The sequence below is a fragment of the Lingula anatina genome, chromosome 3 (genome assembly GCF_051362555.1).
Source record: "Lingula anatina isolate TDL-2025a chromosome 3, LinAna3.0, whole genome shotgun sequence".
NCBI lineage: Eukaryota > Metazoa > Brachiopoda > Lingulata > Lingulida > Lingulidae > Lingula > Lingula anatina.
Genome location: NC_141769.1, coordinates 21,653,352 through 21,666,952, shown reverse-complemented (window position 1 = coordinate 21,666,952; position 13,601 = coordinate 21,653,352). Strand labels below are relative to the sequence as shown.

The following is a 13,601-nucleotide window of genomic DNA, read 5'->3' as shown; positions in this document are numbered from 1 at the left end:
AGTTTTAACAATTTCTAACATAAAACAAAATTAACAGTTTACTACCGTTTTTATATGATCAACTAAGAAAATTGATGAGATGGGAAAAATATTAATAGAGCAGTGTTAAATGTCCAATTTCTTCCATTCTGAGATTCTGAACATAGTGAATGATTGAATCTGACAAACTGCAATGATATGAGTTTATTTCCATTTTTGAAACTTTATTACACAATACACGATAACAAGTTTACCATCATTTTTACATAATCAACTAATGATGTTGTAAAGATGCAGGAAATGCCAAACAAACACTTTTACGTATCTTATTAATTAAAAATTGAAACTGTTAACATGCCTAAGAATTTAATCTGAGGAAATGTGAAAAAAACAGCATTTCTTGAAAATAATGGCCCTATTATGCATATTTTTGAACTCAACCTGCGTTTTAGCAGGAATGACCACTCCTGTGAGTTTAATGACAATTGGCCTATCTGTTTTTCGTATATTGTGTTTACAGTGTTGCATATATGCTGAAAAGTGAAAAAACAGCATAACTTCTACAATAAAGGCCCGATCATGCTGATTTTCGAACTTGACCTGCATTTTATGAATATTCATCAGCTCTGTAAATATACAACCAAAAAGTAAAACTGCCTTCCACTTATCATGTTTACAATGAAAGTGCACGGCGCCAGCGCCAGTGACGCGGCGACGACAGACGCAGGTGATGGCAATATGTACAGACACATCTGTACTTATTTACTGTACTGTTTGAGAACAGTAAGTGACATGGTTTTTCTTAAATGGTCATCATGGGAGCAGTGCCCTAAATAGATTTTTTTCAGATTTTGATGCAATATTACATAATGTTTAACAGCATAATGACCATCAATTTTTAATAATAAAATATTAGTATCATGGATATTCAGAAAATGTGACTAGCAAAGGTCTTCAGGCCCATGGAACTTCAAAGTCACAACTTGAAAATGCCAAAATGTAAACAAAGACAGCACTGTTCTGAAATGTTTTTTTTTTTTTTTTTTTTCATTTTTAACAATTTTTTTAACATAAAACAAAATTAACAGGTTACTGCCATTTTTATACGATCAACTAAGAAAATTGATGAGATGGGCAAAATATCAATACAACAGTGTTAAATGGCCAATTTCCTCCATTCTGAAATTCTGCACATAGTGAATGATTGAATCTGACAAACTGCAATGATATGAGTTTATTTCCATTTTTGACACTTTATTACACAATACACGATAACAAGTTTACCATCATTTTTACTTAATCAACTAACAATGTTGTAAAGATGCAGGAAATGTCAACCAAACACTTTTACATGTCTTATTAGTTAAATAATAAGACTGTTAACATGCCTAAGAATTGAATCTGAGGAAATGTGAAAAAACAGCATAACTTCTAAAATAATGGCCCGATTATGCTGATTTTCGAACCCACCCTTTGTTTTAGTAAGATTGACCACTCCTGTGAGTTTAATGACAATTGGCCAATCTGTTTTTCTTATATTGTGTTTACAGTGTTGCATATATGCTGAAAAATGAAAAAAACAGCATAACTACTAAAATAGTGCCGATCATGCCGATTTTCAAACTTGACCTGCGTTTTAGTAAGATTGATTACTCCTGTGAGTTTCATGACAACAGGCCTAACGGATTTCCTTAAAATGTGTTTACAGGGTTGCATATATGCTGAAAATTGAAAAAACAGCATAACTTCTACAATAACGGCCCGATCATGCTGATTTTCGAACTTGACCTGCGTTTTATGAATATTCATCAGCTCTGTAAATATAAAGCCAAAAAGTAAAACTGCCCTCCACTTATCGTGTTTACAAGGAAAGTGCACGGCGCCGGCGACGGCGACGGCGACGACAGACGCAGGTGATGGCAATATGTACAGACACATCTGTGTCTGTACATAATGACTCAAGATTGGATCAAGTTACATAATTGCACTTTGACTCTTCTGTGACAGCAACTGTAGGGCCTTGGTGCGATAACTTGCTTTAGGGCTATCGGAAGTAGTTTGGGGAGTTGAAATTACACACAGACAGTTAATAATCACCCACATTCTTATTTCTCTACCCATACATCTCACCTATCATCTAAGGCCACATTCACAACCAAAGTTGATATGCAGACTAACAGATTCGCAGATCAAATAATGCCAACCCACTCGAAAGCTTGCCACATTATCTATTTAGTGTCTATGAGGGGATTTTGCGGCAAGCTTTCAAGTGGGTTGGCCATATTTGATTGACTTATCTGTTAGTTCACGGATCAACTGGTTGTGAATGCAGCCTTATTGTATAATGTGAATGCTACTCACTTCCTACAGGTCTAAGCTTTGGCATTCCACCAGCAAATAAGCCGCCTAATCCGGAAGGTGCTCCACCCCCAAAACCTCCACCTCCTCCTCCTCCTCCTCCTGGTCCACCACTGCCTCCGCCTGAGTTTGATTGGCTGGCTGTAATAGAGGTTAATGTCACACAGTGTTAAAATTAAAGACATTAGAAAATTATTTTAAAATGTGAAATTGTTTTTTAAGGCTGAGTGCAATGTAATAGGCATGCATGAATGGTGTTACTGTATAAAATAAATATCAGCAGACACAGTAATGTAACACCCGACTTTTTGGACCAAAAAGGACAACCCTCCTTACAAGGGAGACTTTATCATTCACATGTAACTTCAAACACTTCTTTCTTGTATGTGCAAAAATTACAGGTTAGACTGTGTGAATATACAATGTGCTGCAGTTTACATTTTTGTACAATAAAGAGTTGTGTACTTCTAAGATTGAAAAATACAAGTTTGACATCAATATTACCCATTAAATACTTAAGGGGTCTAGGATATTAAAAATACGTCTAAAACTCGATTTTTAGTTTTTTATACGTTAGAAATAATCAATTTTGTATCTAATACTCAATTAAGTAATATTTGTGAAACACGGACTAAAAATATACATTTGGACGAGTTTTTCTACCTGTCCTGACTGGTACGGGTGGCAGGCTTTAGGCTCCGCCTCCGTTGTCAAGCACCGTTACTATGGGGGCGGGGCAAGAATGGTTGTCTAACTTCTTAAGCTGTTACGCGTGCCCTGGCAGCTCATAAGTCTTACGTCAGCTAAGCAGAACACAGTTATATACACAGTCATGGGAAGAAAGAAAGTCGTGAGAAAACGGATGAGCGAGGAAAGCAAGAGAATTTTGAAAGAGAGTGCTTCTGGTGGATGGAGAAACCCCGCGGTAAAGACTCGAGATCACACTTGAACTGCTGAGTATTCGTACAACGTCTGGGGTTGTCAGAAAAAAATCGTTAGGCAATCATTTTATGCACAATAAAGATTGTAATAGCAAGCAAGTTTTAAAGTAATATTGCCACCCAAAACATTTTCAAATTCGCATATTACGGTCTTGGCACTCTGTGGCATCATGGCATATACGTACCCACATTCGGCCATTTCTCGGAGTAAATCTTGCTTTACTTTCTCAACTTTCGCGTCTTGGTGTGTAGAGCGGCGCCCACGCACGACGGGTGGCATTGTCCTCTGCTGGCACACCAAGTAATCCTCTTTTTGTTTGTAAGCGCTTCCTTAGACACTTCCTAGACAGTGCACAGACTCCTACTGCGTCAGGCACAATTATGATTAATTACGTCAGTGAAACGAGAGTAGGTAGACCTACTCAGCTGTCAATCATTTCCCAGGGAAGAGCGACTTTCGTGGTACGAATAAGTTTGCGTACAAAAGTAAGATTTTCTGGCATCTAGATAGAAACAAACAACCCAATTTTAACACGTAATGGTGTATAGACCTTCCCGATCAACAAGATGATAACAGGTAAGGTGGAGGTGCAATTATTTTGCTTAAATAGCCCAGTTACCTGAGCAAAATGGTTTAGGAGCGATTTCTCAGCTTTGAAGATTGATAACATAGTCTAAACTTCAATCCCCATATCTCATTCTGTAACTGTCAGATTGACATGAAATTTGATGTGTCTCTGTTTCAGTATAATATCTAGTCGTCTGAGTCTTGGTTTTTGGATTGACCTTTTATTTTTGAAGTTATTAATACTGAAATTGGAAGGTCCATATATATTTCGTAAAATTCACGTTTTATCAAAATAAAATCAAAAGTAAAAATAAAAAGAGAAAATCCTGACAGAGTTTAATGGAGTTTGTGCTAACCTTTAGATAGCTATTTCAATCGTATTAATAGGGCTTTTTGTTTAAGAGAAATTCTTGATTAAAAAAAAGACAATTTTAGCCTCAAAACGCTGATATTACGTCACTCGTGTTACACTGTGACTACAAACTTTGAAAAATTGTTTGGCTTGCTAGACCTTTTCTTTAAGTTAATAGGAAATTTCATTAGCTGCATTAGTTTTGGACTTTTTCGTTAATATCCAAGATCCCTTAAGACTGTTTCCAAATACTAACTGTGATTTGAAATGATGGTTAATGGTGATGTTTCCGATTTCCGGAAAACTTCATTTTCACAAGTATATACCATTAGTGAAATATATAATGATATATCTAGCAAACATGCAAGCTGGATTAATACACCCATGCATTGTGCTGGTTAAGCCCATCTATCTACTTTTCTCTAATGACAGCATTATATAAAGAAAGCAAAGCCAAATTCTGAAAAGCAATTCTAAAATTCATTGAACAAAATTCTGTGCATCACGAGGCCAACCATCTAAAATGAAAAATGAAAAAAAAAAAATAAATATCATAAAAAAACATGTCGACATGTTTAACTTATAATAAGCACTTCATTTTCTTCTTCAAATCTGGAATAACAAATGCAACCAATATTTTAGTAATTATTAATTAAAAAATTGATTCTCGATATTCTTAACAAGGCAGCAAAGCTGTCAAATGTACAGACAAAAAACAGGAAATAACTATGCACAAAATAGGCTACTGTCAATTCTGATGCAAAAGTACATTATGTTAAACTGCAAATTCAACATCAAATTTTAATTATGCTCAACAGGTAATACCAATGTAAGTAAAATGTGTAACAAGTTCACACTTTGTATATGTATAACTTCCAGAAAAAGAAGCCAATTAGACTGCTTTTCCAACTCAGGCTGCATTTAAGTCCTGTATTTCTTTTATTGAAAGTAAGGCAATCATAAGTAACATGATTTTCCCATAATGGTCCTCATGGCAGCAGTGCCCAAAATACTTTTTTTCAAATTTTGATGCAATATTACATAATGTTTAACAGCATAATGACCATCAATTTTAATAATAAAATATTAGTATTATGGATATTCAGAAAATGTGACTAGCAAAGGTCTTCAGGCCCATGGAACTTCAAGTCACAACTTGAAAATGCCAAAATGTAAACAAGACAGCACTGTTCTGAAATGTTTTTTTTTTATTTTTTATAATTTTTAACATAACACAAAATTAACAGTTTACTGCCGTTTTTATATGATCAACTAAGAAAATTGATGAGATGGGGAAAATATCAATAGAGCAGTGTTAAATGTCCAATTTCTTCCATTCTGAGATTCTGAACATAGTGAATGATTGAATCTGACAAACTGCAATGATATGAGTTTATTTCCATTTTTGAAACTTTATTACACAATACATGATAACAAGTTTACCATCATTTTTACATAATCAACTAATAATGTTGTAAAGATGCAGGAAATGCCAAACAAACACTTTTACGTATCTTATTAATTAAATAATGAAACTGTTAACATGCCTAAGAATTGAATCTGAGGAAATGTGAAAAAACGGCATTTTTTTAAAATAATGGCCCGATTATGCTGTTTTTTTTAACTGAACCTGCGTTTTAGCAGGAATGACCACTCCTGTGAGTTTAAAGACAATTGGCCTGTTTTTCTTATATTGTGTTTACAGTGTTGCATATATGCTGAAAAATGAAAAAACAGCATAACTACTAAAATAGTGGCCCGATCATGCTGATTTTCGAACTTGATCTGCATTTTATGAATATTCATCAGCTCTGTAAATATACAGTCAAAAAGTAAAATTGCCTTCCACTTATCGTGTTTACAATGAAAGTGCACGGCACCAGCGACAGTGACGACGGCGACGACAGACGCAGGTGATGGCAATATGTACAGACACATCTGTACATATTTACTGTACTGTTTGAGAACAGTAAGTGACATGGTTTTTCTTAAATGCTCATCATGGGAGCAGTGCCCAAAATAGATTTTTTTCAAATTTTGATGCAATATTACATAATGTTTAACAGCATAATGACCATCAATTTCTAATAATAAAATATTAGTATCATGGATATTCAGAAAATGTGACTAGCAAAGGTCTTCAGGCCCATGGAACTTCAAAGTCACAACTTGAAAATGCCAAAATGTAAACAAGACAGCACTGTTCTGAAATGTTTGTTTTTTTTCCATTTTTAACAATTTTTTAAACATAAAACAAAATTAACAGGTTACTGCCATTTTTATACGATCAACTAAGAAAATTGATGAGATGGGAAAAATATCAATACAACAGTGTTAAATGTCCAATTTCCTCCATTCTGAGATTCTGAACATAGTGAATGATTAAATCTGACAAACTGCAATGATATTAGTTTGTTTCCATTTTTGAAACTTTATTACACAATACAAGATAACAAGTTTACCATCATTTTTACATAATCAACTAATAATGTTGTAAAGATGCAGGAAATGTCAACCAAACACTTTTACATGTCTTATTAGTTAAATAATAAGACTGTTAACATGCCTAGTAATGAAACTGAGGAAATGTGAAACAAGACAGCACTGTTCTGACATGGGTTTATTTCCATTTTTAACACTTTTTTTAACATAAAACAAAATAAACAGTTTACTGCCATTTTTATAGCATCAACTAAGATAATTGATGAGATGGGAAAATATCAATAGAATAGTGTTAAATGTCCAATTTCCTCCATTCTGAGATTCTGAACATAGTGAATGATTGAATCTGACAAACTGCAATGATATGAGTTTATTTCCATTTTTGACACTTTATTACACAATACACGATAACAAGTTTACCATCATTTTTACATAATCTACTAACAATGTTGTAAAGATGCAGGAAATGTCAAACAAACACTTTAATGTATCTTATTAGTAAAATAATAAGACTGTTAACATGCCTAAGAATTGAATCTGAGGAAATGTGAAAAAACAGCATAACTTCTAAAATAATGGCCCGATTATGCTGATTTTCGAACTCAACCTGCGTTTTAGTAAGATTGACCACTCCTGTGAGTTTAATGACAATTGGCCCATCTGTTTTTCTTAAATTGTGTTTACAGTGTTGCACATATGCTGAAAAAAGGAAAAAACAGCATAACTACTAAAATAGTGGCCCGATCATGCCCATTTTCGGACTTGACCTGCGTTTTAAAAAGATTGATTACTTCTCTGAGTTTCATGACAACAGGCCTAACGGTTTTCCTTAAAATGTGTTTACAGGGTTGCATATATGCTGAAAAGTGAAAAAACAGCATAACTTCTACAATAATGGCCCGATCATGCTGATTTTCGAACTTGACCTGCTTTTTATGAATATTCATCAGCTCTGTAAATATAAAACCAAAAAATAAAACTGTGTTCCACTTATCGTGTTTACAGTGAAAGTGCACGGCGACGGCATCGGCATCGGCATCGGCATCGGCATCGGCGACGACGGCGACGACAGACGCAGGTGATGGCAATATGTACAGACACATCTGTGTCTGTACATAAAAATTATGACAGTGCATAAAATAATATTACATAATGTTTAAAGACATAAAAACCAATACAACTGCTTATGTGGAAATACAGAAAATACAGAAAATGTGCAGATGCCAGTGTTTGAGAAAAAATTAATAAAGAAAACATAACAAAACTAGAAAAGCACTCTGAGAGCGCAGACCTCTGCCAAGGCAGCAATTTTTGATTATTATTGATTATTGATAGATTATTGATCCGAACCACCCCTAAAAACTAATCATTGTCCTCCTTGACCCACTTCTGACAGTTCCTGAAAATTTCATCAAAATTGGTCCATAACTTTTTGAGTTATGTTCATGACAGACAAACAAGGGTGAAAACATTACCTCCTTGGCAGAGGTAAATATAATTCCAATGAAGCTGCTATTCAAACTTTAATCTTTGAGTTTGATATATATATATATATATATATATATATATATATATATATTAAAAACTTATTTGCAATATTAAACAAAATTTACCTGCATAATTATCACTGCTTCGTTATTAGTATTCTAGCAGAGAGTTTAACCTTTGGGAGTTTACAGGGAAATATCAACAAGTGTGCTTTATGTAATCTCATTTAATGGCCTATTAATTAGGCAAATGACTTTCTAACTCTTAAATTAGCCTAGTGATACCCAAGGGAAATTTACAGACTGACCCTCTCAAAGGTCTTCAGGTCCATAAGTCACACCTTAAGAAAAGCACAAAACAATAATGCACTAAATAGGAGACTACCAATTCTGATGCAATAATACATTATGTTTAACTGCACAGTCAACATCAAATTTTAATTATGCACAACAGGTAACACCGATAAAAGTAAAAGCATAAGGCTTCAGGCCCATCAGAGTTCAAGTTTATACTTAGAAAGTGCCAGAATGAGAAAAATGAAAATTTCACAAAAAATGCATAAATTTAATAAAAATGATAATCTAATAGAGCTGGTTTGCTAATATGAACTGTATGTCAATCCTAAGAATCATTCTTGTAAGACTAGTTGTTAAAATAGAAAGTAACAGTTTTCTTTCCATAATGTTAATGGTGGCAGTGCACAAAGTAGTTTTTTTTGTCAATTTTGATGCAACATTACATAATGATTAACTGTATAAATACCACCAATTTTTAAATATCTACTATTAAAAACATGGACATAAAGAAAATTTGATTACCACTGGGCTTCATGCCCAAGGGAGCTCTAAGTTCCACAATGAAATTCCCAGTATGTGAAAGATGAAAATTTTCACAAAAAAAAAACAAAAACTATAACTTCCAGAAAATTAACTAATGAGACAGATTTTCCAACTGAGGCTGTATTTCAGTCCTATGTTTCTTTCCTTTAAGTGTGAAAAGAGCAAGTGACATGGTTTTCCTTTCACGGTCACTACGGAGGCAGTGCCCAAAATAGGGTTTTGTTCAATTTTGATGCAATATTACACAATGCGCAACAGCATAATAACCATCAGTTTTTTAATGATAAAATAAAACTATCTTGGATATTCAGAAAATGTGTCAAGCCCATAGAGTTCAGAGTCACACTTTGAAAATCCCAAAATCTAAACAAGAGAAAACTGTATTGAAAACAGCTTATTTCCATTTTCAACACCTTTTTTACATAAAACAGAACAATCGATTTACTGTCATATTTATATGATCAATTAAAAAATATGTCGTCAAAGGAAATATATCAATAGAACAAATTTAAATGTCCAACTTGCTCCATTCTGAGATTCTTAACTTAGTGAATGATTGAATATGACGATCTGCAATGATATGAGTTCCTTTCCATTTTGACACTTTATTACACAATGCACAATAAAAGGGGTACCGTCATTTTTATATAATCAACTAACAATATTGTTAAGAAGCAGAAAATGTCAAAACAACACTTTTTCATATCTAATTAGTTCCATAATAAGACTGTTAACATGCCTAAGAATTAAATCTGAAGAAAAACCACTTATATACAAAAGGGCTAATAACTTCATCAAAACTTAACTGATCAAGCTTATTTTCAAACTTGATCTGTATACTAGTCAGACTGATCACTCCTGTGAGTTTCAAGACAAAAGGCTGATTGGTTTTCCTTAAAATGCGTTATCAGTGTTGCATATATGCTGAATAACGGAAAAAAACAGCATAGCTTTAAATTTGTAAAAATAGTCCAATCAAGCCAATTTTCGAACTTGACCTGCGTTTTATTAATATTCATCAGTTCTGTAAGTTTCACGCCAAAAGGTAAAATGGTTTTCCACTTATCATGTTATCGGTGCTGCATATATATGCTGAAAAAAGTGAAAAAACAGCATAAATTCCCTAAAAATGGCCCGATCATGCTGATTTTCGAACTTGACCTACGTATTATGAATATTCAGTAGTTCATGTGAGTTTCAAGCCAAAAGGTAAAACAGTTTTCCACTAATCGTGTTATCGGTGCTGCATATATGCTGAAAAAAGTGAAAAAAACAGCATAACTTCCCTAAAAATGACCGGATCATGCTGATTTTCGAACTTGACCTGCGTATTATGAATATTCATCAATTCTGTAAGTTTCAAACCAAAAGGTAAAACGGTTTTCCACTTATCATGTTATCAGTAAAAGTGCACGGCGACGGCGACGACTGCGACGGCGACGACAGACGCAGGTGATGGCTATATGTACAGACACATCTGTGTCTGTACATAAAAACGAGGTGATGGTGATTTAAACCGTTATCGATTTTTTCACACGAAGTGAATATTTTTGAACATGATATTTGTGAATCACTCGGAATTAACACAGTATGGTAAGAAAAACAGCTGGAATACAGTGATCATACAATCCATTTAAAATAAAACTTATACTGTATCAGATCTCAGTTTAGTTTAATTTGTTTTTAATTTTACATTTGGCACCTAACTGGGACTTTTACACCCATCAAATTCATTTTAGACAATTAAAATCATTTGTAGCTTCTGCTTTTGGTAAAAGCGTATATATTGTAACAACAAACGTATCATAAAAGCTTGCTTTAAACCACATACCTCAATTTGACTAGAACATCCCATGTGAGTGTCTACAGAGAAACAGTCGTGATAAAACCATGTCCAACACTGCTCTCTCCACGGCTGAGACTCGTGGCCCGGCAGACATCTTTGTTTGTGGTCACACCACCCACATCCGGGCTGTTCAGTACATGACCTACACGTGCTGTACAGTAGCTTACTGAGCAGGCGCGTCCCTATGAACAAATAAGGGCCGTGCAATTGAAAAATGTATTGTCACTGATAAGATATTATGTGATCAGATAAAGGCATTTTAAAATGAGTGCACAGTTATTTAGCCCTTTGTGTGCATCATGGTTTGGTCTTAAAATCAGGACCGAACATCTGATATTGTGCACAACAATTTTGCTTGATTCATTTATTCAGGATTTTCTTCTTCTAAATTCAATATACCTAACCCCATCGAGACTACCTGGTATCCAGTTAAGGGTTTACCTGCCACCCAGGCTGACACCTGCACTGGTTCGGTCCCACACATGTCCCGTACTGTCCACACTTGTTCCTGTCTCTACAGTGGTACACGGAGCAGTCTTTCCCTTCCCAGCCTCGGTTACAGTGACATCGTTTATCTTTACCACAACGTCCATTGTAGGTACAGCCATTGGGACACGCGTTAACTATGGTACATATAGAAGGACAATGCTGTATGACGAAGGGGATAGGGAATGTGGAGAAAATACAATGAAAAATACAATGGAAATTAAAAGGGACAATCAAATAAGGAAGCGTCCTTCAAACGCGAGCGGTCAGCTTGAGCATCGATTGTCCCTTATGTACATTTGAAAATGATGTATTTTATTAGTACGTTATAGTATGCAGTAAAATTATTACCTGCGGACCGCTTACAAATATACGGAGAAAGACTGAAACAATCATCTTTGTAGATATGTGCATTGCCGTCAATACTCGACAAATTGACCAGTGGGCATTTTCCGTCCTCCTGGAAACCGTTACAAAGATACATGTATGCGAGTAGATAATTCGAAAAATAATCTAATAAAAACATAAAATCCAAACCCTCACTACCGTCTATCCCATGTATGTATGTATTTGTTTTATAACATGTATGCTAACAGTGTAACATGCCACATATTACATATTGATATTGTTAACCTCCTGTTATGCCTGTATTTCATTTGTCATTGTCAATCTTTTCTATTCAAAACCGGATGGAAGAACACAAAATGCCACACCTTATACCATGTCTCCGTCCATATGCCAAAACTGCGCTCTCCCACCGCTCGTGACCGTAGTATGCTGATTGCAAAGGCCCGCTCAGACTTCGTGGCAAGATTCACCAACATACTGTATTGACCCTTGAACAAAGTAAATGCATACATGTATATAAGTTACCAATGAATGTTGTTGTCTAACAAACTTCATCAAATATTTGCTATGTCCCTCTCTGAATACAATATTTATCCTTTCAAGCATTATTGTTCGTAGACCAACGACTTGATGAATAAATGTCAATTGCATACCTCACAAGAAACGCGAGCTTGAGTGAAGTTTTGTGCTCCTCCGACGTACAAGTAACACACCATCTTATTCTGCAGCCACGCAAGAGGACACGAATCTAGAACAGATGAATTCTGTATCATCAGCAGCTTACCAGATCTAGAATGATTTACCAGAAAACCAGTTCTGATTGTTTTAGATTTACCAGATAGATAGATATATGGTTTATAAATATCCCTTTAGGGAAAAACACATATGGTTTTTCAAATAACGTTCAAAACGAGTGTATTTTTGTATTCATTGTAGCCGAGTACCAAACCACCTACCAGAAGCTTCCTGTGGCTCACAACCGTCTCTGCCACACTCCTGTATTTCTGGATTCCAGACAAGATGGTTTGGGCACATCTTGGGAATAACGCCACCTTCAGTGCAGCTGTAATACCGCCGACAAACTCTGGAGTCGGGAATGAACTGCCCTACTATACGTGACACTTTGTTATTTGACGGGGGTAATCAGCAGGGAAAACGCTGGGCCCTGAAATATAACAATATAAACAAAAATCGTAAGATATTGCCAGTTAATGCTTTAATACAAAGAAAGGATAATCAGGCCTTTGAAAGCTTAGATTTTGTATATCCTTTATGTAAATATTTTATTTTGTAAATTTTATCCCAGTCCATTTATCTGTTCAACTTCAAACTTTTAGTTGATTTTTTAAACTTAATTTTTGTTATTATTATTATTATTAATGTACTATTATTGTTATCCTAGCAATATATACCAAAGGTAATTCAAGAAATACAATGTCGAAATCACATGAAACATAATTAAGGTATCGGATCAACTTTTTCATTTAAAATAACCAACAGACATCATGATATAACCGAATAAAAGTTTTAAAAAATGCAAATATGACTTGTTTCAGCTACAGGGGTGTCAGTGTTGAAAACTTCCTCACCTGTTTGGTAAGAAGACATGGACTCGATGATTGGGTGTATGGAGACCTCGGGGTATAGGAACCCCGTGCCTTTGTCTCGTAGCCTCTGCTTGATCTTCGCATGCTCTGTCAGACCCCACCAGTTGGAAGACGCATTCACAGTTGAAGAGGACCCTTCACTTGTCATCTCGAATGTAAATGTAGGGTTTTGGAAAACATTGTCATGGAGAAACGATGATGAGCCACCAGAAACTATGGCCGCCATATTGTTTGCATCTCTTGCAATGCTGTAATATATGATGTTGTCAGTGGTGACTTCACTCGTGTTCCTATTGGCTGGTGTTGTCCACCACATCACATGTAGACCTGTGTTGTTGTAGATGTAG

The 13,601-nt window shown here is 35.0% G+C and overlaps 1 protein-coding gene across 4 annotated transcripts in view; it reads right to left on the bottom strand.

Moving 5' to 3' along the window:
- The window catches only part of LOC106182060 (uncharacterized), a 16,086-nt gene extending 2,485 nt beyond the window's left edge, over positions 1-13,601 (bottom strand). The window contains exons 1-9 of one of the 4 annotated variants that reach the window (XR_015333359.1): positions 13,237-13,601; positions 12,604-12,812; positions 12,301-12,395; positions 12,013-12,135; positions 11,651-11,759; positions 11,255-11,436; positions 10,799-10,995; positions 3,464-4,716; positions 2,849-3,140 (exon numbers count right to left, since the gene is read on the bottom strand). Coding sequence is in view for 1 of the 4 variants with exons in the window: in XM_087007929.1 (XP_086864055.1) it covers positions 10,831-10,995; positions 11,255-11,436; positions 11,651-11,759; positions 12,013-12,135; positions 12,301-12,395; positions 12,604-12,682 (753 nt within the window). In the remaining 3 variants the exon portion in view is untranslated. Of the gene's footprint in view, positions 1-2,340; positions 2,479-2,848; positions 4,717-10,798; positions 10,996-11,254; positions 11,437-11,650; positions 11,760-12,012; positions 12,136-12,300; positions 12,396-12,603; positions 12,813-13,236 lie in introns of those variants that run through there. The other 3 variants (XR_015333361.1, XM_087007929.1, XR_015333360.1) reach the window with 3 other exon arrangements.